The sequence below is a fragment of the Chiroxiphia lanceolata genome, chromosome 4, assembly GCF_009829145.1.
Source record: "Chiroxiphia lanceolata isolate bChiLan1 chromosome 4, bChiLan1.pri, whole genome shotgun sequence".
Taxonomy (NCBI): domain Eukaryota; kingdom Metazoa; phylum Chordata; class Aves; order Passeriformes; family Pipridae; genus Chiroxiphia; species Chiroxiphia lanceolata.
In genome coordinates, this window is record NC_045640.1 from 39,951,648 (window position 1) to 39,979,068 (window position 27,421).

Consider the following 27,421-nt stretch of genomic DNA (forward strand, 5'->3'; position numbering starts at 1 on the left):
AAGGATTCAAAGGTCGATAATTTACTTAGCAATTAAAAGAAACAGTTATTCTAAAGAAAAACTTAACTGCAATTTAATGAAGACTTAACAGATTTCACCTTTTAAGAACTTCAGATTGAGGGCAGATCTGTTCTATTTGTGAGAAGAGAAGAAAAATCAGCATCACTGTGGAAGTGGAGGACATCCTAATTTAGATGCAACTAAATGTAGTAGCTCAGCTGAGGTGGTTAAAAAGGAAAAAAAAAAGTCAGCAAGAGGCTAAAGTAGATGTACAACTGGTCAAAACTCCTAATTATATTCTAGTGGGCATATACGTATATAGGTAAAATACCTTGCAACACATAGAGGAGCTTCCTTGTCCTAACTGACACACCTGCAGCTGAGTTTCCATGGCCTGCTTTGATTTCCAAATTATATCTGAAAACCTGACCTAATCTGGGGAAAAAAAAATCACTAGGTTTAGACTCTGGGTCATATGCATGAGTGGAACCATCTTATGCTGTGAAAGAGAAAACTTTCTGAATAAATAAAGGAAAAAGTAGGAAAAGGTGAAGACTCTTCATTGGTGGACAGATGTAAGGGGTTATGAAATCACTTTATTTCTCAGAGATACTTGTCCTGAGAAAAAGAAGTGTCACTAAAACCAACTTACAGAACAGTGTTTTTTGCCTTTGGCTTGTTTTTCAAAACTCTTGCTGACTGGAAAAGCAATCTTAATAGAACACCATGTAAACTGGGTGTAAACTTTAACTTAAGTGAGGACTTCTGTTTCTAGACTAGTATGCTTTTGTTTGCCCCATGCTTCTTGTAGGTGTATAAACACTATTATAACTGCTGGTTTCATTGCTGGTGCAGGATAAGGGGAATTGACAAGGCACTGTACAAACCAGAGTCAAGAATAGATTTGCCCAGCAATGTGTTTCAGTTGGAAAACAGGCACGCTCAAGTTCATGGGAGATTCATAACATGTACTATAAAAATTAACTGAATGTGGGCCTCTCCTGAAAAACAGACTTGAATTTTATTTTCACAAAAATTGGTACAAATTCTCTTACTCTAACTTGAAAATGGAGAACCAATAATCTAGATTGAATAACTTACTATGGGAGAAAAATTCTCATTTTAGATCAAAAACAACTTCAGTTCTGCTACTAAGATATTCAAGGCAAAGAAGGGAATTAAGAATACAAAAAAGATTTTTGGCAAGCGTGCTTTTTGTAGATTTCCTATTTCTTAGGGTGTGATCCCCTGTCATTTTAGATATTCATTCTATAACTTAAATATTAATCCACTCTTAGGTAATGTTCATTTTACAATAACGATATAAAAATACATGACTAAAAATAATATCCCACTTCAACCCAACTGTCACATCTCTTTTCCACAAAAATGTGAGGAACTGATATTTTTCCAAAAGTTACCTGAAATACCAAATTAGAGCTTTTTTTTTTTGCTATTAAGTAAAGGCAGGAGGAACTAAAAGACTGAAAAACCAATATTTTCCTGGTTATTCTCTTTGCTCTACCATGTGTAGTGTTGTCTTAACAACGCATTTGTACAACAAAACCAGATAGACAACTGGACCTGAGTAGTAAATTTTCATGCTCCTGAAGAACTCCATTAGCTGCAATAAAAATTTTCATTTGCACCCTAAACCCCATAGAATTGCTCTGAGTTCTGAATTAAGCATGAAGAAATCCATCCAAATTCTTTCTAAACTGAGAGAATATTAGAACACACAGTGATGCATTTTCCAAATGGTCTAAAGTTTAAATTTGCATATAATACATTACAATGCTCTTTCTGGAAGCAGAAAAATTACGGATAGCATTACATGCATCCAATCTAGAGATGATTTTTGGGGCAGCAATATTCACTTTCATGTCAACATTTAACTTCTTCCCTGTTCCCTATTTAGAAATCATATTACAGGTGACCAAGTTAAACTTGGAGAGTGCCAGAACAAGAGGAAAAGTGAGTAGCTGTCATATCACAAATAAATAATAGTACAGCAAATCAGACTCATCCTTGCGATCATCACTGCCATAGATGCACATGCTGTGTATTTGTTGCAGTTTGAAATATCTAGACACTACTTCATGTAGAAACCTTAAAATATATAATATCAAGCAAATTATCCACACTTGTGATAGGGGCTGCATACAGAAACTTGTAGTCAGTCAAACTGCTCTACACAAAATCAGCAGAGCAGACTACATAATTAATTCAAGCAATAATCAATTAATTCAATCTGTGTTTGAAGTGCAATATATTAAAGTGCAGTCAAACTTTGTACTGAAGGTTGATGCAGTAGAGACACCTTTCAAATAGTCAGGAGGCAGAATTGCTTTGAATTGTGATGACTACATTCAGCTAAAGACTATCTATCAAAAATATTAATCTAGGAAAATTTTAATATTGCATCTTGCTTTTCAATTCAAAGCATCTAGTTTCTATCCCCTTGTAATACAACTAAAAAAACAGTACTTCTGAGGACAAAAGCTGTGAAGGAACATAATATATAAGGACTGCTATAACTATTAAACTAGGAAGGCCTTAATTGAACGCTGGTTTCTGCATCAGTTTACATAGGAATTTCCTGTGGATTTTATGCCAGTCCTGGGCTCTGGTCTGACTTTGGCTGTAATATCTCTCTACATGCATCTAATTTTCAGCTTGCCACTTTTCTGTATTACAGCAACAATGGTGTTTCCTCCATCCAACAAGATTAAGTTAATCTCATTTAGGTTGTGGTTTAGGTTAGGGGGGATCGTTTTGTTGGTTGGTTGGTTGCTTCTAAGAGAGGGGAGCTGTAGTCAGTGGTGTAAAAATCCTCTGAGAACAGAGATTCTAGACTGAAATTCTGAATCACCAGCCCCTGAATTCGCAGTCAGTAGCATGTTCTAGAATTGCAATGCCTGGCATCTGTAACAATTCCCCAGTTAATTGAAGTCACCATCTCCACCTACTTTCTTTATAGGTAAAGTCCCCCAAAATTACCTTTCATGAGTTTTGTGGAAAACAGGCTTTTATAGATTCCTTCTGGCCATATGGCAAGCCTGAGGAAGCTCAGAGAGAATCAAGTCTTCCTTTGTCCAAACTTTCCCTAATTAAACTTGAAAGCTCTTACCAGCGGCAATGCTGTTTTGGAAAAAAGGCAAAAAATATAATGTCACATTTTCCTCTGTAAGGCTACAAGTGTTTTTCCTTATTCTTCACTGTACAAGAGACACACTGTACCAACATCTCAAGAAAATCATAAAATGAGAATTAAGTTGTCCATCTCTATTGTCCTAAGGGACAAAGGATTGAAGACTTTAGATCTATTCAATATCAATATTAATTGGCAATAAAGACTGTAACAAACAAATGCTGTCTGCACTGTATGGGAGATACACATTATGAAAATTAGGTTCAGCATTCTAGTTTGGATTATATTATACTGCTTCTTAACTATAGTCCAAGCTCTCTTTAAATTAACATCTGAGGAAGAATTCCTTCTAGAAGCAGGGATTCATAAGCATTCTTGATGAAACCGTAATACAAAGAAAACAAGGATTTTCCTGCCTGAATTTTTTTCTTTCCAAATTTGCTTTATTGATGACTGGTTAAGTATAATCATGGTTTTGGAGACATAAAAATCCATATTTATTTAAGAAAGATATTAAAGTACAGTAACAGAAACTGATATAATTTCCTATTTTTTTAAAAAAATCCATTTGGAATATCATACCAATCTGTAATATAAGAACAGTTACATTACACATAGTATCAAAAATCAGATGTCTGTTTTGTGCATGAGTTGGTTAGGGCATGGTGCTAATAACAGCAAGGTCATGGGTTTGATCCCTGTATGGGGCATTCACTTAAGAGTTGGACTTGATGATCCTTGTAGGTCCCTTCTAACTCAGAATATTCTGTGATTCTGCTCTGACATGGGCTTATCCAGAAACACAGACACTTTGGGGTGTCCTGCTCTCACATTGGCTCATCCTATCAGGTCACAGTCCTTTCAACCCTTGTTCACACCTGAGTTCCAGTACAGCAGCCCAGAAACAACAGTTAAACCCTGGCCATCTGCCAGCCCAGGCTGGCATGGCATCACCATGGCTATTAAAATGTTCCCAGCTATTTCATGGCTATTAAAATGCTACAGCAGAGTAAGCTGATCAGCAGTGTAGCACTACTACAGTAAGCAGTAATAATAAGCAGTAAGTTTATTATTAGTAAGCTTACTAATTAATAGTAAGCAGTGGCCACTGATGAGCAAGAGACACTGATATATAGTCAGGCAAGTAAGCCCCATGGCAAGCACAGAGGCCTGTTCAAAACAGCAATTGGCATAAAATAAACACAAATCCAATCTAGTGCATTCTAATCCAATCTCACATTCTCTTGAACCCTTCAAATCCCACACTGGGCACCAGAAAGGACTGTCATGGTTTAACACCAGCTGGTAACTAAGCACCATGCAGTTACTCGCTCACTTCCCCTACCACTGGGATGGGGGAGAGAATCGGAAGAATAGAAGTGAGAAAACTCACTTAGATAAAGACAATTTAACAGAGAAAGCAAAAGCCACACGCACAAGAGAAACAAAACAAGGAATTAATTCACTTCCTATGGACAGGTAGGTGTTCAGCTATCCCCAGGAAAGCAGGGCTTGGTTACTTGGGAAGACAAATGTCATCACTCCAAATGTCCTCCTTCATTCTTACTCCAGCTTCATATACTGAACATGATGCCACATGGGACGGAATATCTCTTTTGCCAGTGAGGATCAGCTGTTCCAACTGTGTCCCCTCCCAGCTTCTTGTGCAACCCCAGCTTCCTCACTGGAGGGATGGTGTGAGGAGCAGAAAAGGCCTTGACTCTGTGTAAGCACTGCTCAGCAATAACTAAAACATCCTTATGTTACCAACACTGTTTCCAACCCAAATCCCAAACATAGCCCCATACTAGAAAAATGCTTTAGCTGAAAATAAGCATGTCAATTCACTTACACATTTCCTTTGTTTAAATAAATTGGGTTTTCTTTAAGGAATAAGGTGAAAACTAAGTCAGTTCACACTCAAGTTTTAACTATGGATAATTGTCATCAAGATTTCCATGTTTCTACTTGATCTCTGGGCTGAAGTATGATGTTACAAAGAATGTGTTCACTCATGGCCTTCACAGTCCAACGTAGGCATGTAGAAAATCTAGCTGTAGTAATGAGTTATTTTTCTACCTTAAAAAAATCAAACAAATAAAAAACAAACCCCCACCATTTTCTTCCTTCTATACACCACACGATCACTTGCCTTAGACACTGAAGGCATTTACTGATAATTGATTGAGGACACAGTATCTATTTTTGCAATATTCTCTGGCTTGACGATGAATAGGAATACATGGCTAAATGCGAAAGAATAAGGTTTTTGTTTATTGGTTTTGCAGATATTTGAGAGAATGCCATTGCCTTGTAACTGGCCCTGCTTTGGTGAAATGAATATACCTGTTAAATTAATTAACAGAGAATTTATAGGTTTTTTGAATTGTGTTGCAATTTTCTGTCTTGTTCCCAGGATGAAACTGTATGACTATTGCACTCAGTACCCTTGGAAAAGTTTATTTCAATACATCTTGTTTTCCTGTTTGAAGAACTGTGCTTTGACTTCTAGGTTTTTAGAGTGGTGTTTCGTGGTTTGGTTTTTTTTTTCCTCTTAAAAGCAAAGCTGTCGTAACACAGAGGGACACATTTGATCAAAGAAAGCCACCTTCCCCTTCAGAACAGGCTGTTTGAAAAGCATATACCAAGTAGAACAGATTCTGACAGCATCTGGTGCTGTACTTGGCCCCTAATTATCAGTGCATTAATATTTTATCCATTTTACCAATCGGTCACAGGAAAAAAGGTAGTGGAAAAGCGAACTGCTGAGGGTGCTAGATTGTGGCCAAATGTTAAACAGCCTTCTATGAAGCTTGTTATCAATTTTCAATTGTCAAGATCAGTTTACAGGAGTAGGAGGCCCTCAGTTCATGTTTGTCCAGTTAAATATGCGTCTCAGATACTCATAGGGCAAAAATTTAAGTGGGATTTTCCTATAAGCAGTGATTTACTCTTGGGCAGTGTGTTATCTCAGTGGTCACATTTTCTGTGATATTGAAAGAGTTCATAGTTAGCTATAGCTACCTGTCAGCTGCACCATAAATAAGAGATGGATTCTATTTTTCTAATCTTTTTCCTTGGCCACCTTAAAAGCACAACCTTAACAAATAAGAGGAGATAGACAAAAGTTGTTCACATATTATATAAACTGTTTATAAGGCACTGAATTGCTCACATGAAAGGCACTACATAACTGCAAAGTGTTAACTATTTTTATAACATTAATGCATGCATGCCCTGCAAGTACACAATATTAACATGATGAAAGTATGAACCCCCACGCACAGCAAAATCCTTTACTTTCCTGCTTTCTTTACATCTTTGTAAAGATTATCATTTTTACATCTCAGGTAAGGAAATACAGGTACTAGGAGAAGGACTTGGATGATCCTTATAGGTCCCTTCCACCTCAGGATAGTCTATGATTCTATGACTTATTCTTTTATTTTCCTATTACAAGAAGTAGGTGGGCAAGGGAATTTCTTTTTCTCCTTCCTTTACTTTGCATGGGCTAGAAGGGCAAGCTTACAGCCTATTAAGTGAACCACAGTCCATTTAACAGAGTCCTATCAAACTGTAATGCTTGTTAGAAAGAACACACTTTCCAGATGAGTCTCAGAACCAATAAAACAAGCTCATTATTCACTGCTGTTTAATGATGTTTCTTCTATGTTTGGTCTGTTATAAGCTTTTAGTCTATAGCTTTCTCTACATCCCTCAAAGTCCTGTCAGCTCTGATAGTATGAACTGAAGTTTAACATTTTCAGTCATCAGCTATGAATGTTTGCAGAGAAGTTCTATTTGTTCAATTTCATCATCCATATCTTTAAAGATAGCTTTTATGTTGCCAAGAATGCATTTACAGAGTGTATTTCAGACATGACAAAGTTTTTTATTAGGAAAGAATTTTTAAAGCATCAAGTTTCAAATTGATAATTTTATTTATTTAATTTATATTTATAAAGCAATATATTATGTCTTAAAAAGATATGTGCTGCTTAAGTTGCATTATCAAACTTCTATAATTGCCCTTAGGAAACTTAAAACAATCCAAGATACGGTATTGCCTCCAGGAAAATGAGCAAACATCAAAGAGGATAAGATGATATTAAATAGGATTTGGAATAGCACTTTATACCTGTTGAACCCTGATAAGTAATGATGCCAGAATTACTGACTCTAAAGGCTTCTTTCTATGAAAAACCTCACTACCATTCTCTTTTTCAGTACAAATAAGAGAGTCCTAAATCATGTGGTTTCATTCCCACCTCTGCTTAGCCTCTACATTTAGTTTTAATTTTCACAGATAAGTACTTTCAATTAGTCTATGACAAGCAGATTGTTGATGTATTTCCTCATTGTCAGACTTTTTGGCTTTTGATCCTTTGCACAATACTGGAAAATCCGAGAGACAGCATATAAGATCTATACAAATAAATTCTGAAACATGAAGTAAAAGCAGCCTCTTGGAATACTGCCTCTGGCACTGATTCAGCACCACTTTTGTGGGAAACCTGTATTTTAAAACTACTTCAACTAAATTCTGTTTTTGAACTAGAAGTGTTTAACATGGACAAAGCTAGTGTAGTGAAACAGCTTTCTGAAGACATATGGTTCCACATTATTTGGAAGTTCATCCAAGTCTCCTCCAATCCATATGTAAATATAAGGCAAAAGTTCTTTATGTTTATTTCATTTTGCAGATAGCAGCATAGTTTTTATTAATTTACTTTTAAGCTTTTCATGTCAGCCATCAAGAATAGAATCAGTTAAAAATGTATTTTGATAGCATTTTCATCTAATCTTAGAATCTTTTTACAAACACTAGTCAATATGTTATTTATTTATAGAGCATTAGCAAGGAACTTTAGATCTGCATTCTTTTACTGATAGGCAAAAAAAAAAAAAAAGAAAGAATAAAGAATTGAACTGAGATGCTTTAAACTTACAGTAATGAATCAGAAAAACCAACCAAACCAACCAAAGACACTGGCATTCACAAATAGACAGAGAAAAATAAGTAACTGAGCTGGAATTCCTTTCCTATTTCTAATTTGAAAAAGCAATTCTAGTTTCAACAACCATCCCTTTGTTTTTACAACTGCCTCTTACAGCATCCATCTTCATGCACCTAACAGGCTTTATTCTTCCTATTTTCAGGATGGAAAAAAAAAAATCACCAAAAACCAAAAAGGAAATATGAAACTTTCAAAAACAGAAATGTACAAGAGGTATTTCCACAATCATTAAAAATGTTAAACTAACTGTTCTAAAGAATGAGACCCTGGTGATGCACAGAGTCTGTATAACAGAGATAAGGAAATGCATATATCATGTAGTCAAAACTATTTTACAGAGAAAATAAATAAATGAAATGTAAGAAAAACCCTGGTGTCCAGAATCTATAGATCCTCTTTAGGGTTTTATAAAAAAACAGACAAGTTTGTGTCCCCACTGGCCACCCTCCTCCCAGCCACACCCACACATTCTTTATTTTAGATCCTTAGATATCCATTTTGTAACATCAATGAATTGCTCTGCCTAAGTTTTATAGCAATCTGTTTATTTTATAAGACTTTCATAAATTATCCTGTTATCACAATCGCAACTTCGTAAAGATCATTTCACAGAGCCTGGCTCTCCAGATACCTGTTTTAAATACTGTACTCTATGGTTTTAGAGAGACAAGGAAGGAAAAACCCACCCATTCAAGCAGAGCACTTGGTTATCATATATTACAACACTCTCTTAAACACTGTTCTTAAGTGGCATGATGACAAATCTTCTTTCCAAGTGGTTCTAAGGTAAACGAAGTTTCAAGTTAAGAAAACTGATGCACTACTAGCATTGCTCAGATATGCCACATTGCTTTTTAAAGCAGGTGGGCACATGATCTACACAGGCCTCCACTCCACTGAATGTTTTCCTTCAGATACAGAAAATCCTGACAGTGTGGACTCTCATTGCCACAAAATGAATGGAGAATGAAAGAGGAAATATTCAAAAGATGCATGTTATCTACCTGAAACCTGCAGGCCATAAATTACTACAGGTAGCCACTGCAATAGCTTATTCATTTGTGTTAAAATATAACCCCTCACTTCCCCACTAAAACCCACTAGTCCAGAGCACTGTTCTATGGGAAACAGAATTAAGGAAAAGTTTCACAAGTCACTGAGATGACTTTCATCATCACAATTCCAGATCTGCTCCAAAAGAAAGTTGAAACTCCAGGGATGCCTGGAGGTGGGCAGGCCTTATCTCAAAATCAGCAAAAGTAAACAAACAAAAGACATAAGAATAGCATGGTCCAATAAACAGAGAGTATAAAAGGAAACAAATGAGAAAGGAAGAACGACTAAAAGAATAATGACATCAACTGCAAAGAGCTACTATTTTGACTTGTAAATGAGGAAAAAACCCAACAAAAGTAAAGAAGATATTATTGATGAAGAGAAAAAAAATACTATTGTGACAGAAAAATATTGAGGATGCTGACATATGACTTTCATATCTATAGATATTTCATCTTAATTTGAAAGTATATAAAATACTGACAACATATTCAGTATTGAGTATCAATATTGAGTATCAGATGAGCAGATTTCTGAAATGAATCTGATACCAGGTTAAAAGGGCTAACAACATTTTTCTGTTTAATCTCAGCAATATAATACATGCTGTTTATACTTTCAGATGATCATCAATGCTCCCTCCATACACAGAAAAGCATCCAGATCTACAAGCAGAACATTTTTGACCTAAGGAACTCCTTAGGTATGAGAATATTCTTCCATTCTGAACAAGCACCCTCTCTTTGCAGAAGACTCGTAAGAAGACAGATCAGTGGGACTCTAAAAAGATTAGTAGAGGACTAGTGCAGATTTCCATATAAAAGTATGTTTATTGGGAAAATATTTCAGTAGAGAAAACCAGTCAGACTATGGGGAAAATATAAGAAAAATCTTTATATTTGTGAGCAATGTAACAACTAACTCCATAAATCATCACCATTAGGAAATAGACACAAGATATTCTCAAAATACTTACAGGTTACATAATAAGAAAAAAACCACTATTTCCTGTTTTACTGTTCTAAACATTAATAAATAAATATAATAACACTGAAATAATAGAACAGAGACTATTGTATAAGTTATGGAAGTATTTTAGATCAATTCTTACTGTAAAATATTACATTTTGGTAATCAAGAATCACCTCAAAACTCAATACAAGATTTGATTTTTACTGTATAATACCTGTGAATGCTTTTCAAGTCACAAGAGCCCTCTCCTGCCACACAGAGAACATACTAATCTTTTTTACCTTTCATGAATAATTTCTACAATCACTGTAGCTAACATAATGCTTATAGTCTAGTAAAGTCTGTTGTTAAGATAAACTATCTCATTGTTTGGAAGCAAATTTTGATCTTGGGGTCTTAGGCAAGCAAGCAAGAATGGAATTAACAAATACTTTAAACAACTTCATCATAAAAGAACTTCACTAAAGTTTCCATCTTGAATAACGTAAGTATGAATATAAGCTTATGAAAATATTTGAAAAGCAGGACCTGCACCACCTGGTCCTAAACTCTAACTTAAATAGTTAAAACTTTACAAATAGAAAAGTAACACAACAATTTTGTAGATGACTAAAAGTGAAGATGATTTGTATAAACTAAGAGTTTATACAAGAAAGCAAGGAACACACTTGAGATCAGGTTTTTTTGAACTAAAGACACCTAGAATTGTCAAATATGTTCCATTACCACACATACATAAATAAATACTAATATTTTATAAAAATAAGTATTATGAAAGCCTTGCCACTATAGGACTAGTAGAACATCTCTATCTCCCACCAAGGCACTGGTGTTTCATTACAACTACAAAATTTACTCCATAAAAGACTTCAAGAAACAACACTAAATATTATCTCTAAACCAAAGATTTTTCCTACCTCAAATTATGCCTAGTAAAGAAGCAGAAACTACATCTGTGACACCTCTTCCATTCCCAAGACATAAAAATCTACCAGCTGCTGTTTAGGTAGTTCAGTCACTGTTGTTCTGTACACCTGGAGTTTTACTCAGCTGTGTAGATTTGTGTCAAGCATTACTTAATCTGATGCTGAATTTTCTTTGCAACTGTGCCTTGTTGGGAGACTATGGTGGTGACATAATTTATTGCTTGTTTTTAGACTTCAAAGCCTTTAAAGATTGTAAAATCAGGTAAATTTTTTGAAGCTGTAGAAGTCAAGATAATCTGGTTTTGTTATAAATTTAAGTACTGTAATTTGCATTTGTTTCTAGATTTTCAAAGAATAGTTCTGGATTACATGTTTCTAGGTGGGGATTTTGGGTATCTGTTACAGTGAAATCTAGATAAACAACACTTATAAGAAGAAAAGGGTTTTAATGAGAGCAAATAGATTCCTTAAAGCAAAGAAGCCCTGTTCTTACCATGTAGTATGTGAAAAGTGCCTTATTTTTAATTTTTTTTTTTTTGTGTCAATTTGCTGTTGATGAAGGAAGAGAATGTATTTTGCACAAAACATTTCAATACCTCTTGTGCTACAGAATCTGGGTGGATATCTGTAAATACTTTAATCATAGCTTACAGCTTAGGGCAGACCTCAGAAGCAATTAAACCTTCAGGTGGTGAGGCAAATGTTGAAGAGGTCTAAGTCATTCCCAGCTGGATTTGCTTTAGCTAGCTCAATGCTAATGTAGGTATTTTAAGTTCTGTACTGCTGATGCACTTTGAAGAACAGTTACTGACTGACAGAATGCTTTTCAGGGTAACAGAATATTTCTGTTTCAACTGATATTTTATATGTTTTAGACCTTTAGAAGACAGATATCCTAGAACTTTTCAAACCACTCAGTACTTTTCTAGCTCTTACACTGTAATCTGGGCTGCTCAGAAATGTAAAAATTGTTCTGACCAGTGACAAAATATTCACTGTAAGATACCTAATTTTCTGCTAGTAGAACTAGTAAGCCAGATGCTGAATTCTGAAAAACTGTAGTTGTTCTTGAAATTTAACTAATTGTTTTCTTTTGGATTTAAACCCTAGCATTCTAATTGGAAGTTCTTCTATCAAAGTTTACTTATTTTCCACTTGTAGTATAAAGCTGCTTTGGTCAAGTTTAGTCATGTAAACCATAACACTTACTGTTTTACTTTCAGCTGTGTACAGCTATGAACATCCAAGGAACTTTACATTTAAGAGGCTTTCCTAGTCAAATAACCTTCAAATAGACACTTTGCCCTTACACTACTTCTTTGTTTATAATAAGGTTCTGCAACTTTGTAATCTTTAGCTTCCTAAGAAGGGTATCAGCATAAGGGAGGCTTCTAGCTCAATCTTGTATAGGCTGAGGACTTTGCAAAGTTTAGCTCCAAAAAAAGCTATGAAAAGGGAAGAAAGACAGTTATTGAAGATTATTTGGATCAAGGATAAAATGTGAGGCATAGAAAAACAATAACATGCTAAAAGGTCAGAAATACCTAAACAGTTTCTTTTGAAGGCCTTTTGTTCTGGTGTAGACCAATTGGATGATCTCATGGCCACCACTGTTTGATGCTGCCTAAATATCAGCTGTGCTTATTACTGGGCTGAACAACTTTTTGAGTGCTGGGCAAAATAACAACTTAGTGCTTTTCTTGTCACCATTAAACTACTGTTATTCCATCATGACTTTATGACTTCTGGTTATTTTCTTCCCAGCTGAGAAAAAAAAAATCCCAATTGCTCTCTACTTTTATCACACTTACCACACAGTATTCCAAAAATAGTATTTGCAGTAGCTTGTTATTGAAACTGTCTTTTCTGGGAAAAATCAGAACAACTGAAGCCTGGTTTCTGCAGATTTTATTGCTATATGCAAATGTACAGGCTATGGCAGCCCTAGCTCATGATCTTTTCTTCATGTCTTGTTCAGCAAGTTTTGCAAGTGCCAAATGGCTCACTCTTACACCTCACAGACCAGGTAGCTGTTCAGCTTGTTCTATAGCCCTTCTTTTGGCAATACAAATAATATCCATTTCTACTTTCTACCTATTCAGAAACCTCTACAAAAAGTTTAATATCTTTTACTTATTTTTTTCCTGTGGCCAGTTTCTTCAGAAGAAAGTAAATATTCCAAACACACTCCAACAATTTTTTTCCCACAGGTATTACAAACCAGAAATCCAGCCTAAACAAACAGTTGTCTAAGTAAAGTCCTTTAGAAAACTGGATTATTTTCACCATCAAAATACAAGACAATGGCCTACTAGTATTGTATCATTGGTGTTTTGCTTTTAACCATATAAAACTCCCATTTACAGAAAATGTTTCTCAAAGTGGCACAAACAGAAGGCATTCTTCACTTGCTCTGCAATATGTCAGTGGCTTTCAACAGGCTTGTCTTTTTCCACTGCATCACATTAACTTTTTAAAGGATATATTTAGGATATGCCACAAAACTCCCTTTCAGCTCCAGAAAGAAGGAAAGTGATGTGCCCAGGTGATACTGTGAAACTGTTCAGAAGTTCCTAGTAGTGTTATCATACATCAAATCCACTACAGATTTTTCTGCGTGCTTTCTTATCTTTCAAAGGAAAGAACCCCCTCCTCTCCCCAAGATTCAAAGACTTTGGAGTCTCACCCAAACAGCACTCAAGTGTTTGCCGTCTCTTAAGCACTGGACGAGCCTTAATTTGTGCCCCCTTGGCCCCGCAGCAGCGCTCACCGAAAGGCTCTGTGCCCGCCCCGCACGGCCCGGCCCGCAGAGGAATCGCCGCCCGTGCTGTGTGCGAGTGACCTCTTGAGCCAAGGCAGCGTCACTACAGACAGGACAAGCGGCAGGTTTGCATCGGCTTCCACAATGAGTAGTTTTTGAGGCACAGATGCCACATTTTTCCTCTCTTGAAGATCCAAAATGAAATGGAGACTAAAGGGTAAATTTGTTTTCAGTGGAAACTTTGGGAAAATAATTTTTTATTATTCACTAATATGTCTTCTTTGAGTTGCCAGATGGAGAATAATTGTTAAGTAAAACCAGTTCAAGGGTGGACCATGAAAGTGTATTAAAAAATTGTCAGGGAGCTTTGCAAGAGACTGAGAAGTTGGCACGAAGCCTATTTGCTGAAATTCACCAGTGGTTGTATCCACAGCCATAGCACTGCACCCACAGACAAAGCAGTTATGGGTTTCAAGAGGGAAATAAGATAAAAGTTACAAATTAATTTATACTGATGTGATTACTTAAAAATATACTTGATTTTAAAATAGTCTACTATTTCGTCAGCAATGTTTCTCATGATTCACTTTGCTCAGTGATTAAGATTTGCATTCTTATTTTATGATTCTGCAAGAATAAAGATTCAGAAAAGTAGAGTTTACATTAAAAATCTGAGATTTCTTGTAAACAAAGCAGTCTCAGAAATTAATAAAACAATGATGTAAAAGACCTAAGCAAAAAAAGCTCCATAGCTTTTACACAGTTTCCTAGTTCAGTTGGTATTTAGGTACATTTCTGGAGTCATATCACTGAAGTGAAGACTGATATTCTACCAGATAAAATAAGAGCAATAAGATACTGAAGCATTACAACAGCATACCTTTGCTATTTAAACACTGTAACCTCACTGATGCTGTCAAACTCACCTTAACTGTCTATGCTGCATTTCATAAATCAAATACACAACTTCTAATCCATTCTGAACAGAACTTTACTTGTACCAATGCCAGGAAACACAGAGTACATGAGCCTGATAGCACCAATGAGGGTTTTTTGCTGTGTTATGAAAGTAAATTCCTGTTGACCCTAGGTTCTATGCAGTGTATGTTTAGTAATTCTTTATGGGTTTTGAGTTCCTCTATGCTTATTGTTGCCTATTCTAGGATCATTTTAACCCTAAAAAATGCATTTTGTAACTCAGTAGGACTGAAATATATATTCAAGCATAATAGACTCATGGTGGCAAAAACATTCAAGCCAACAGAGCATTTCATTCTCATAAAGTAGTATTGGTTACAGATTGCCTCTCAGTACCTTAATAGTCTTATTAGTTACTTGATGAGTAGTACCCTATAAAAAACCCTGTATGTCTCTTGCTTTCTTAGTAAGAAACTTTGTAAGAAAGATTGCTGTTCAAGTTGTGGAAGTATGGATATCAAAAAATGTTTAAATACTAGGAAAACTAAGTTCTTTGAGGAAATATGTATCATGGTAAACTCTCACCTGTAAGAAAGACTGTTTAGGTTTCTTTCTTTCTAGTTACATTATCTGTGAATGTGAGTTGGCAGAGCAGTTCTTTCTCCCTGTGCCATCTATTGGCATAGAGATGGGGGAATGGGTGTGATTCACCTCACCTTTTATAAAAAACTGATAATGAGGTTTTAATCTGAAGACTAAAAGTTCTTATCAATGTAACAAACAGCTAAGTGACTTTTGGTAGATGTGCTTTTCTCTAGTGAGTGCTGATGGAGTCTAGGGTGACATGTTAAATATCTAATCTACAGATGGGTTAAGGTGAAAAGTTCTTTAGTATTAATTAATAGTGATTACTTTTTTTTCCTTAAGAGTGGTCCCTCTGACTGTTCCTAGTACTCTATTTTACAACTCAAAAATATTAGTAACAGTATGTCAGCTGTCATATCATGGAGTTGGTAAGGTTGGAAAACACCTCTAATATCAGTAAGTCCAACCATTAACCCAGCATCACTGTGTTTACCACTAAACCATATCCCCAAGTGCCACATCCACATGCCTTTTGAACACCTCCAGGAACAGTGATTCCATCACTTCCCTGGGAAATCTGTTGCAATGCCTGAGCACTATTTCAGTGAAGAAATGTTTCCTAATATCCAGTCTAAATCCAGTCCCTGATGATCTTGAGGCCATTTCCTCTCATCCTCTCATTTGTTACCTGGAAGAAGAGACTAACAGCCACCTCACTAAAACATCCTTTCTGGTAGTTCTAGAGAGCAATAAGGTGCTCCCTGAGCCTACTTTTCTCCAGGCTAAACAACACCACCTCCCTCAGCCACTCCTCATAAGATTTGTTCTCTAGTCCTTTCACCAGCTTTGTTGCCCTTCTCTGGACACAGTCCAGCATCTCATTGTCTTTCCAGTAGTGAGGGGCCCAAAACTGAATATAGAATTCAAGGTGTGGCCTCACCAATGCTGAGTACAGAGAGATGATCACTACTTATCCTGGATACCATTGGCCTTCTAGGCCACCTGGGTACACTGCTGGCTCATGTTCAACAGCTGTCGACCAGCAAGCACCCACAGCTCATTTTCTGCCAGGCAGCTTTCCAGCCGCTCTGCCCCAAGCCTGTAGCACTGCAGGGGGTTGTTGAGCAGGACCCAACATTTGGTCTTATTAAACCTGATACAATTGGCCTCAGGCCATTGATCCAGGCTGTCCAGATCCCTTTTTAGAGCTTTCCTACCCACAAGCTGATCAACACTCCCACCCAACTTGATGTTGTTTGCCAAGTGGCTGAGGTTGCATATGATCCCTTGGTCCAGATCATTGACAAAGGTGTTCAACGGGACTGGTCCCAATACTGAGCCCTGGGGAGCATTTCTCATGACCAGCTGTGAGAAGGATGAAACTCCATTCCCTACCACTCTCTGCACCCTGCCATCCAGCCTGTTTTTACCCAGCAAAGTGCACACCTGCTCAACCACCCCATAGACTCACTCATGTCTAGGCGGCACAGCAGATTGCTGACTGTGTCCTCCTGGATTATGGGTGTTTCATTTTGCTCCCTGTCCCTGTTTTCCAGTTTAGGGAGCTGAGTACCCAGAGAAAAAACGATCTTGCTGTGAAAGACTGATGGCATTACATACATCAGCCTTTTCCTCATCCTTTGACACTATGTTTCCCTCTGCATCCAATAAAGGTTGAAGATCAAAGGATAGATATTGCCTAACCTCACAACAACAACCACAAAAGAAAAACTAGAAGTTAAGAGCTTTTACTGCCCTAATGTCCAAATCAGTTACACTGGTGGCTGCAACATCTTAGTGTGAAGGAAGGAAGACTCCAAGAGAAGAAACAGAGAGAGACGGAGGAGTCTGTCTGTCATAATTGTGTGACTTCTACAATTCCCCTTTCCTGCTTCATGAAAGTCTGAAGAAGAACAAACAACTGGAATTCTTTTGCACCCATGACTGTGATTCTTGTCCTTTTCTTTTCCCCAGCAAATATTAAAAAACTCTAAAAAATAGACATTACATGTCTCTCGTATTGCTTGATAGACATTAGAATTTAGGCATTACAATTATATTTTTTGGGTAAGCTTCCTGACCTATTGGCAAGATTTGTGGTGTAAGTCCCTTGTTTAGCATACTTATATCTACAGCTTGTCTTGGTTTAGAAGATCACTTGGCTTCATTTTGTAGGACAATCTACATAACCAATGTACTCAAGTGCTGAGGTACAACTTTTTCCACTTTTTATACAAGAACAATTGAATAGACTTGATACCTCTATAAATGATCTTTTGACCCTGTAAAAATTTCAATGTCTCAATATTCAGCTTCTCTTGAATACACTGAAGACTCAGATAAGGATAAAGACAATGCTGTTGTCTTCAACAATCACAAACAAGAGTCTCTGGAGATATTTTCTACAAAGTAATTTCACATTGAAATGAAAGTATATATATAAGCACATTTAGCTATAACATGACATTTCAAAGCTGTACTTTTTTAATCTTGTTGACTTCACAGCAAAAGATACGAACGAAGTGCACAAGTGTTACAAGAAAGTGCTTCCTACATTCTTTTAAGGAAATGTTGAGAACTTTTAAAGAGTTATATTGTCTTCAGATGTAGCTAAAGAACCTTACAGCAAGTTCTGAATGTAGGACTACAAATTCTGTCCTGTCCAAATATGAATTTTTGGACAAAATATTCCTTAGAAAATATTAAGTATTACTTTAAACCAAAATAGCTTGTGAGGTACTATATAAACTAGAAGTATAATGTACCTCTGTGTGTGATAAGCCATAATATTAGCATTAAGGCTCAGACCTGTGAGGTGCCAAACACTATCTATGCACTGCTTAATTTTAGAAGGAAAGGAACACAGTGGAAAGCACTGTGAGTTATTCATAATAAAAACAAAACAAATAAAACAGACAAACTTATGCAGCAGTTAGTTGTAGCTTTTGTCATTGAACAAAAGCAAATGCGCATAAATTTCACGATAAAGTGTTAGAAGAGGTTTTGAATAGTGGATCATCTTAATGTCTTGGAAATGACTTACACAATAGGATACTTGGCTAGATTCAGAAAATTTTAGGTTATAGTATAGACCCCAAATCCCATTGCTATGGGTTTTGGAGACATTCTAATTAATTGGCAGTAAAAAGTGTATCAGCTGCCTGAGATATGCTCTTCAGAGGCAAGTTGTGAATTCTTTTACCTAGATTAATGAGGTAACAATCACACAGAATGCTGCTAGAGCCAATTATTTTTATAATTTTTCCATGTGGCTCTTGAATCAAGCAGAAATTAATTTCTCAAACAGATAATAATGAAACACTCCAGAGAAGAAAAGCCGTCAGAATCTGTTATTCATGTGCTTTGTAAAACTGCATGATTGTCTGTTCTTGCATGACTACCTCTAAGCAGGTTCACTGTGATACCTGACCTTAGGTATCTTCCACAATCAGGTGATGATATCTGGTGACTTACCACTTACCTGACATCAGGGACTGGGTTGCCAGCAACTCTGCACTCCAGCAATACTTTGTTTCCTTCAGCAACTTCCTGGCTCCGGAGCTTCTGAGTGAATTGAGGTGGTGAAAATTCATTCTCTTCCATGTTGATGAAGGGACGGCAAAGGGTCATTTTGCTCTCAGTGATGCTGCCCCTTTCAGAAAAGTGTTCTCCATTCAGATGAACTTCACGTAATTTTGCCTCAGGGTCAACCTCTTCATGTTGTTTGTCAAACTCATGGTTCACCAACGTACTTAGAGCTGGTTGTTTCTTGTTAGGAGACAGGTATCCACTGTCTGGAGAAGAAGAGTCCCCATCAGGACTTCGGCCTCTTGTCTGTGCTGCCTGTCTAAATATAGATGACAATTCTTCTATAAATGTGGCGGCTTTGTCACACATCTTGTTCCTGAAAGGAACTTCTTCCTGGGATGTTGATTCAGACTTTGGGCTTGTCTTAGGCATACATGGACCATCTTTCTCTGAATGTTTCAGTCTTCTGATGAAGCTGGGACTAGCAGTTAGAAAAGGTGTTTGCCTCCTAGAAACTGTGACAAAACTATCTGCTGTCTGAGATGTGGTGGATTGCTCTTTCTGATTCCTTGGGAGAATGTGACTTGCAGCAGATGAAGTCAGACTACTTGCTTGAGGCGTCTGTAAAGCATCTTGCTCATGCAGTTTGCTGTCCCTGAAAGACGGTATTTCTGAAGGGCTAGAAAGAGAAGTGTTGAGATAATGAGTAAAGTCTGGTGCTGCATTCTGATCCTCTTTCATGGAACTGGCAATGGCTTCTCGAGCTATGTCAAGGCTCTTACATATCTCCTCCTGCGTAAGGAAGGCAGAAAGTTCATTTGAAAATTCACCATTCTGTATGTCTGACAAGGAATCATAGAAAAAGTCATGATAAGATGAAGCTTCTGACATATTTTCAGGATATTCCTTATTGGTGCCTCTCTCTGCACAGTAAACCTCCTTCGGCATTTAAGAAAGAGGCAAGGCCTGGCCACAGCTTCTGTCTTGCATCCTGGAAGACACAAGTACAGTTCCTTAATGAAAAAACTTCTCAATTAAAAAAAGCCCAGTTATATCCTTGCTCCCATAAGCCAGACACAAAATTGAGAGATGAGCAGAACCCAGTGGTGCATGAAATACTTACCATAAATCTTGGTTTCTATCAGGATGGGTTGAGGCTCCAAGTTGTCTAGGTGGAAATGAGAACACTTAAGAGTCATTTTTCTCATGCATTTTCCCTCAGAAGTATGAAGACATCCTTTGTCTGTGCATTGTGTAGCACAAACTCAATTCCACTGGACCAATATGTATAGAATCATAGAATCAAGCAGGTTGGAAAAGACCTCTGAAATCAGCAAGTCCAACCCTTGATCCAACACTGCTGTGGTTACTAGACCATGACACTAAGTGCCACATACAGTCTCATCTTAAAAATGTCCAGGGGAGGGAGAATCCACTACCTTCCTGGGCAGCCCATTTCAATGTCTGATTACTCTCTTGGTAAAAAATTTCTTCCTAATATCCAACCTAAACCTCCCATGGCACAGTTTAAGACTGTGCCCTCTTGTCCTACTGCTGGTTGCCTGGGAGAATAGACCAACCTCCATGTGGCTACAACCTCCTTTCAGGTAATAGTAGAGAGTGATGAGGTCTCTTCTGAGCCTTCTCTTCTCCAGGATGAACAGCCCCAGCTCCCTCAGCCTCTCCTCATAGGACTTGTGCTCGAGTCCCTTCACCAGTCTCGTTGCTCTTCCCTGGACCTGCTCCAGCACCTCAATATCCTTCCTGAACTGAGGGGCCCAGAACTGGACACAGTACTCAAGGTGTGGCCTCACCAACATTGAGTAGAGGGGAATACTCACTTCCCTGATCCTGCTGGACGCACTATTTCTGATACAGGCCAGGATGCCATTGGTCTTCTTGACCACCTGGGCACACTGCTGGCTCATGTTCGGCTTCCTGTCAATCCAAAGTCTCAGGTCCCTTCCTGCCTGGCTGCTCTCCAGTCACTCTGTCCCCAGCCTGTAGTACTGCATGGGGTTGTTGAGGTCAAAGTGGAGGCCCCAGCACTTGGCCTTGTTGAACCTCATCCTGTTGGAATCAGACCATCTCTCCAGCTTGTCCAGGTCCCTCTGAAGAGCCCTCCCCAGCAGATCAACACTCCCCCCCAGCTTGGTGTCATCTGCAAATTTGCTAATGGGACACTCAATCCCCTCATCCAGATCATCAATAAAGATATTAAACGGAGCTGGGCCCAACACTGATCCCTGGGGGACACCACTAGTGACTGACCGCCAACTGGATGTAGCCCCATTCACCACCACTCTCTGGGCCTGGTCATCAACCAGATCCTAAGCCAGCACAGAGTGCCCCTGTCCAAGCCGTGGCCTGCCAGCTTTTCCAGGAGTATGTTATGGGAGACGGTGTCAAAGGCTTTGCTGAAGTCCAGATAGACACATCCACTGCCTTCCCCTCCTCTACCAGGCGTGTCACCTGATCATAAAAGGAGACCAGGTTGGTCAGACAGGACCTGCCCTTCCTAAACCTGTGCTGGCTGGGTCTGATCCATTGTCCATCCTGTAGGTGTTGTGTGATTTCACTTAGGATGATCTGCTCCATAACCTTGCCAAGTAGTTTCCTGGTTCCTCCTTGCAGCCCTTTTTGTGGATTGGCGTGACATTCGCCAACTGTTGTTATTATGTTGTTATTTCACGTCAGTGCTATTACACTTAATTTTTTTCTGGTTTTAGCCTTATGAAAATTTGAGGAATATATTTACTTTTCTCTTTTCCATAGCACTGCCTTACTGACACTAAAACCTCAAATTCTGAGAGAAAAAGTGTTCTAGTTGAAACCATTATGAGGATCTACACAAGGATATTTGGATTAGAAATTCCAAGTAATCCTTTCTGATTAATGTTGATAATGCGTTTCATCATCATGGCTAGGCTTCACAAACGAAGATTTAGGAAGGCTCTATTCACATTTGTTACAGAAAGTAGCACTTTCCTCAACTCTTACAAACGGAATATCAAGATACCTTATGCTAAAAGTAAAACACTGAAGAAATAGATTTCACAACCCATATATCATCCTGCACAGTGTAAGTGTATAATGTGTATTTTCTACCAGTTTCACAAACTACAGAAATATCTATACATCTCCAGTTTCCCAACATGATTTTAGAATCAGGATGGAGATTCTCTGCCTCTTTAAAGTCAGTAAGAAACAAAACATCAGGAAAACCGTTCTTTTCCCAAGGGAAGGCTCTGCCTGAAAATCTCTTTGTAGAAATTTGATTGTCTAGCTGGTCACTAAGTTGTGGCTGATCTGATCTTAAATGTAATCATTGTTTGTGCAAAGCATTTAATTAAGTTTAACATCGGTGGTTTCAATAAACCTTGAAAATTCTCTTATTGTTATGATAATTTCTATGAGGTCAATTTTGCATAAGATTTTTTTAAAAAGTATGTTTTCTCTTAATTGTCCAAAATATTTCTCCATTGATAGATAGGTGGCTTGACAGTCATGCGGTGCACTCGGATATATTTTACATCAGCTTGTGCAAACTCCAATTACCTTTAGTCACTTCACCAGGGCTTACCCAGCATGTAGTCATTAACTGACTGATAGATTATTGCAATTCTTGGCCTGGCACATGCATCTCTTGATATGCCTGTTTGTCTTGCCAACAAATTACAGCCTAACACATAAAAGAGAAGTATAAGAAAACCAAAGCATTTTAGGATTTGATATATGTTTTTATAGAATACAGTGATAAGCTTATTATTTGTGGGATTGCATCTTTCTTTCCTTTTACCTGTGTTTACAGAGCAACAAATTTAGCAACCATATCAATCTCTTGTCAACAAAATCTAAAAAAGTATATACAGTATAACTGACTACCACATAGCAGCTTTAAAGAATGAATCTGAGAAGCGCAGCAAACAGTTGGTCAAGAGGCTCAGCTGTTAAGGTATAAACTGGATGAATGCCAGGGAACCAAGTGTTAAACATGGATAGTTTCTGTCTCCTTAATCTTAGTTGTTTTTTAAAACTTGAACAAAACTTTGTTCATTCAAATAAACAAAGGTGCTAGTTTACTATTTGGACAACTTGTAAATATCTGTGCTTCAAATTATATCTTTATTTAAATCTCATACATACCAGATTCTAGCTTGTTCACATGCCAATGTGACACATTACATACTCAGATAAACTTCTTCAACTTCCAACACCAAGCTGCTCTGCTGTTTCAATGGGCTATGGGTAGGAGGACAATTTTACTTATTGTTAGTCACACGACACGATGATTAAAATTAACGTATTATAAATTAACATATCTCTTCCTAATACTCAATTTTATAATTAGAAAAATATAGTGGCTACATATGTTATAATTTTCAAAGCCCACTGTCTAAATTTAGGTAAATCAATCTGCACCTGGATATTTAGATAAAGTCAATGAATTTAAATTTGTGCTGGTTATAGGCAATTTCTAATGCTGATCAGCCTTCTCAGGGAAAAACATCGGGTGCCTAAAAATGTTTTAATATATCTAGCTTTAGGCAGCTGAATGGAAACTTCCAGTATAAAGACATTTTTCAGCCACACTGTAATACATGAAACCACTATTCTTTTAGTGTAACTTGTAAGCACAGTGAACTTGAGGTGAAGTATTACTAACCCTATCAAGTAGCATATAAGATCATAATTAGAAATTTCAAATGCTATTTCTAGCTTCTCCGAGTTACACTACAATGTATTTATAACAGTTTTCATCATCATTACTCCTTAGGTAACCTGAAAAGCCATATACTGTATCATTTAAAGACACAAACATAAAATACAATGTTGCATGCAGATCAGTGTTTACCTGTATTTCCCACATTTTTACATACAGACTATTTATAGAGTCCTATTTGTATATATTTAAAAATTACTCCAAAGCAAAACCACATTTTTATATCATGCAGTTTAAATATTTTTTCAAAAACCAATATAGATGCTCTAAGGAATAATATGGTAAATAGTAAATTCAAAAGGTACTGAATTACAATTTTCAGGAAAAAATTGAATAATTAATCAAATCAAGGTTTTGAAGGGATGTATAATAAAATATGGAAAACCATAGAAAATCAAAGAACTCATTTCAAGAAAAGTATAAGAATCCTGAACTTGTAGAACCTGTCCCATGAGAAATTATTACTTAATATGACCCAAAGCCTATCTGTTCAAAAGAATAAAACGAAAGAAGCGATGTATTTAGTAAGATTTTTTAAAACAAAAAAAGGCACATATTTTTTCTCTGAATTTTGAAATCCTACAAAATTACTCCCCAAAGTACAATAATTACGTTTAGCAGAAAATATAAAACAGACCTTATAATGAGCAAGCCAATATGCAGAGTCTTAGGTATATTTAATAGCAGGTAAAGTTGTTTTTCTCCTTTGCTATCTAAGTAGGCTTAAAGTTCCTCCAGCTATTCACTAAAGATTGCTTGGTCCTCAGTAAGCATCGAGAAGACTGTGGCCTGTGCGTTACATCTGTCCTCGGTGACTATGCGTTTCATACCCCACTCATCTATATTTGGTAACTGAACTCATGTTACAGCAGACTGCCGCTATCTGGAATTCCAGCAGAAGCAATGTTAAGCCTGGAAGTGGCACAAAGATCTGTGCACTTACTACTCATAAATTCAGAGAACTTAGCCATTTTCTTTCTACGTAATTTTATCCTAATAGGTTTTTAATTTTTAATTAAAAAAAAATTAGGTATTTTCATGACAATAAATAAAATAATTATCTTTTTCTACTAAAAATAGTTTAAAATTAATAGCTTTCTTGTGTGCCTTAAAATCTTCTAGGAAAGAAAAAAATAGAATCATAGAATCATTTAGGTTGAAAAGACCCTTGACATTTTTAGAGTTATTAGTAGAAATAGTACATCTTTTTGTGATGATTGATAGTTATTAATCTGTAACCATGTACTACTCTGTATAAATAAATTAACCTACTGAATTTTCACATCTCAAATGTGAAATTCTATTATCAGAGAAGAAGTATCTCCCTCAGAAATGAAACACAAAATCCCTGGAAAACATGTATTCTTTGAAAAGGCCCCACAACTCTGACACATTTATTAACCTCAAAACAATGAAAATGCTTTTTTGGTTTCTATATTACTGTGTTGTAATGAGATTACCTAAAAGGATTTTATTTCATATCATTATACAGTGATTTCAATGTGTCAAATAAGATCAGAATAGTCATTCTGAAAATTTCAGTCTAAAAACTGAAAAAAAATTAACAGATAAACACGAAAGTTAATCTGTATATCTAAGAGCTAATCATTGTACATCTCATTTTCAAACCATCACCTCACAGGGTAAATAAGGGTCCTTTGTCAGGCACTCAGTGTTTCTACTAAATGCACAAGACTTAGCCATTTTGGAATGAGAGTCAAAAATAGCCTGCATATAAACGGTAACAAGCTGCCTTGGGCTATCCTCAGCATTTTCTACAGGGAGTGGGTAGATGACATCCTGGTTCTTGGAATTATATGTTTAAATTGTCACTTCTGGGAAGAAAATATATCTGCCTGGAGACACCTGTAGAGATCATTTTTAAAGAAATTCAAAGCGATTTAGCTTTTATGGATACTATTACACTGTTGTTTTGTGTAAATCAGGTATGCCCGTTACTTTTTGTACAGCATGATAGAAACACTTGCCTAGAAATTGAAAGACCTTGTTCAGTTTATTCCTATTGGCTTCAAGTGCTAATGAAATATTCTTTGTAACTTGAAAACTTATTAGGGCAAGGTTTTATACAGCTCTATTAAGTTGTGAACAAATTTTCCCAACATCATTCTACTAAGATTTGGGGAATGTTTATAACCTTTGACCTGTACTGAATCTTTTGGAAACTTAATTTTTAAACAAGACTTTCAATTTTTTTTCCAAAATAAACTGTATTCTCCTTTACAAAAATGGTAAAGGCAGTAAATCGCTACAAACAAATGCCAAAGGAACTGAAACTTTGGAACAATTACACATTTTGAAAGATAAATGTGCAATAATGTGCAATAATATTCAATGATGTAATATTTTAGCAATTACATGTAAAATTTTAAATTAATAATAACATCAAACAGGATAAGGAATATTATGGCTAATATACCCACTCCATTTTCACTACCGATAGATTTGATGGAGCATAACTAGACTATTCTCCTGAAATATTAATAATAGTTTCTAATACTAGTCATTCTGAGTCATTCAAAATCTCATGTCATGAACCATAAAGCTATTCTGGTTGTACAAGTTTTCTAATCCATCTGATGAAAATGTTACACAATGCAAAAGATTTTTATTGTTAATTGGGCTAAACCCAAAATCATAAGTATGTCTCCTTATCCTAGTAATTCACGTACTTACCTGAGAAAGCTGAACACCCTTGTTATGGTTCCTTTTATTCTATATCTTACTCTAGATAGCAGCAGGATAAAATACAAGGAGACAGGCAATCTTCTTTCCAAGACCTGAAGTCAAACACCAGTATGCAAACTTCACATAGGAATCTGTAAGAACTGCTTCTACTTTAAGCATCAGAGACAGATAAAACGCCCTTTACCAGTTGCCACAGAAACATCTAGCTATTTTGAGTTACTTAGAGACATTTTTTTCCACCTCCGAAAGAGCAAAAAAAATAATATGCTCAAACATACTGGGTCAATGTCTTGCTGTATTTTAATGCCATACATAGCTTTAGGGGTTTTTTTGTTTTCCCTTGGTATGCAAAAATGTTTAATTTTGCTTGTAAATATATTGTAAGTAGATTTTTTTCATAGCTAGAGCTAATTTATGTTTTTATACAGTGCTTTGGAAGTACCTACCTGCCATGTATGCATGAAAGTGTCAGAGTGAAGTAGTCAAGCAGTATCAATGGTACTCAAATACCATTTTCCCAAGTTTCTAGAAGAGTTTCCCTGAGGATTTTCATAGGAGTGTAATGGCAAAACACATACACCTTCAGTTTTTGCTAGCAGTTGTACCAGTACTTGGTCTAGAAGAAATACAGCAGTCATTAAAATGAAACTGTTGAAAGAACAGTAATGATAACTTCCACCTTTCTTTTACAGAATGCATCATCAACAAAGAGATCGAGGGGCTGCAAGTAACAGCAGTTCAATAAACTTGAAAATACCACAACTTTCCAGAATTACCACAGTGGAGAGTACGAAAGGAAACCATAAAACAGGAAGGAAAGCTAATAAGCAACTCACAAAGAACTAATACCATTTCTTAAACTGGGGAAGAGATAAAGACTTCTGAGACCAAGATCCATGGTATCTAAGGTCTTGCTGAAGTCTCCCTCAGACTGAGAAACTTGTAAATTCCCTTATCTCAAGACTACTAGAACACTCGTAATACTATTCTCTCTCAAATTGCCATCTTTAATTTTTACCAGTCAGACTGGTAAAAACTGAACACATGGACAAAGAGCTTCTTGACTGCTGAGTGCCC

The 27,421-nt window shown here is 36.7% G+C and overlaps 1 protein-coding gene across 6 annotated transcripts in view; it reads right to left on the bottom strand.

Annotated features, from left to right (window-relative positions):
* Positions 1 to 26,460, bottom strand: part of PALLD (palladin, cytoskeletal associated protein) — a 202,255-nt gene extending 175,795 nt beyond the window's left edge. For 5 of the 6 annotated variants that reach the window (XM_032685475.1, XM_032685477.1, XM_032685476.1 and 2 more), the window contains exons 1-2: positions 26,333 to 26,460; positions 18,869 to 19,906 (exon numbers count right to left, since the gene is read on the bottom strand). In XM_032685475.1, the coding sequence (XP_032541366.1) occupies positions 18,869 to 19,863 (995 nt within the window). In that variant the 5' untranslated portion in view covers positions 19,864 to 19,906; positions 26,333 to 26,460. Of the gene's footprint in view, positions 1 to 18,868; positions 19,907 to 24,275; positions 24,412 to 26,332 lie in introns of those variants that run through there. The other variant, XM_032685473.1, reaches the window with a different exon arrangement.
* Positions 26,461 to 27,421: the final 961 nt, after the last annotated feature.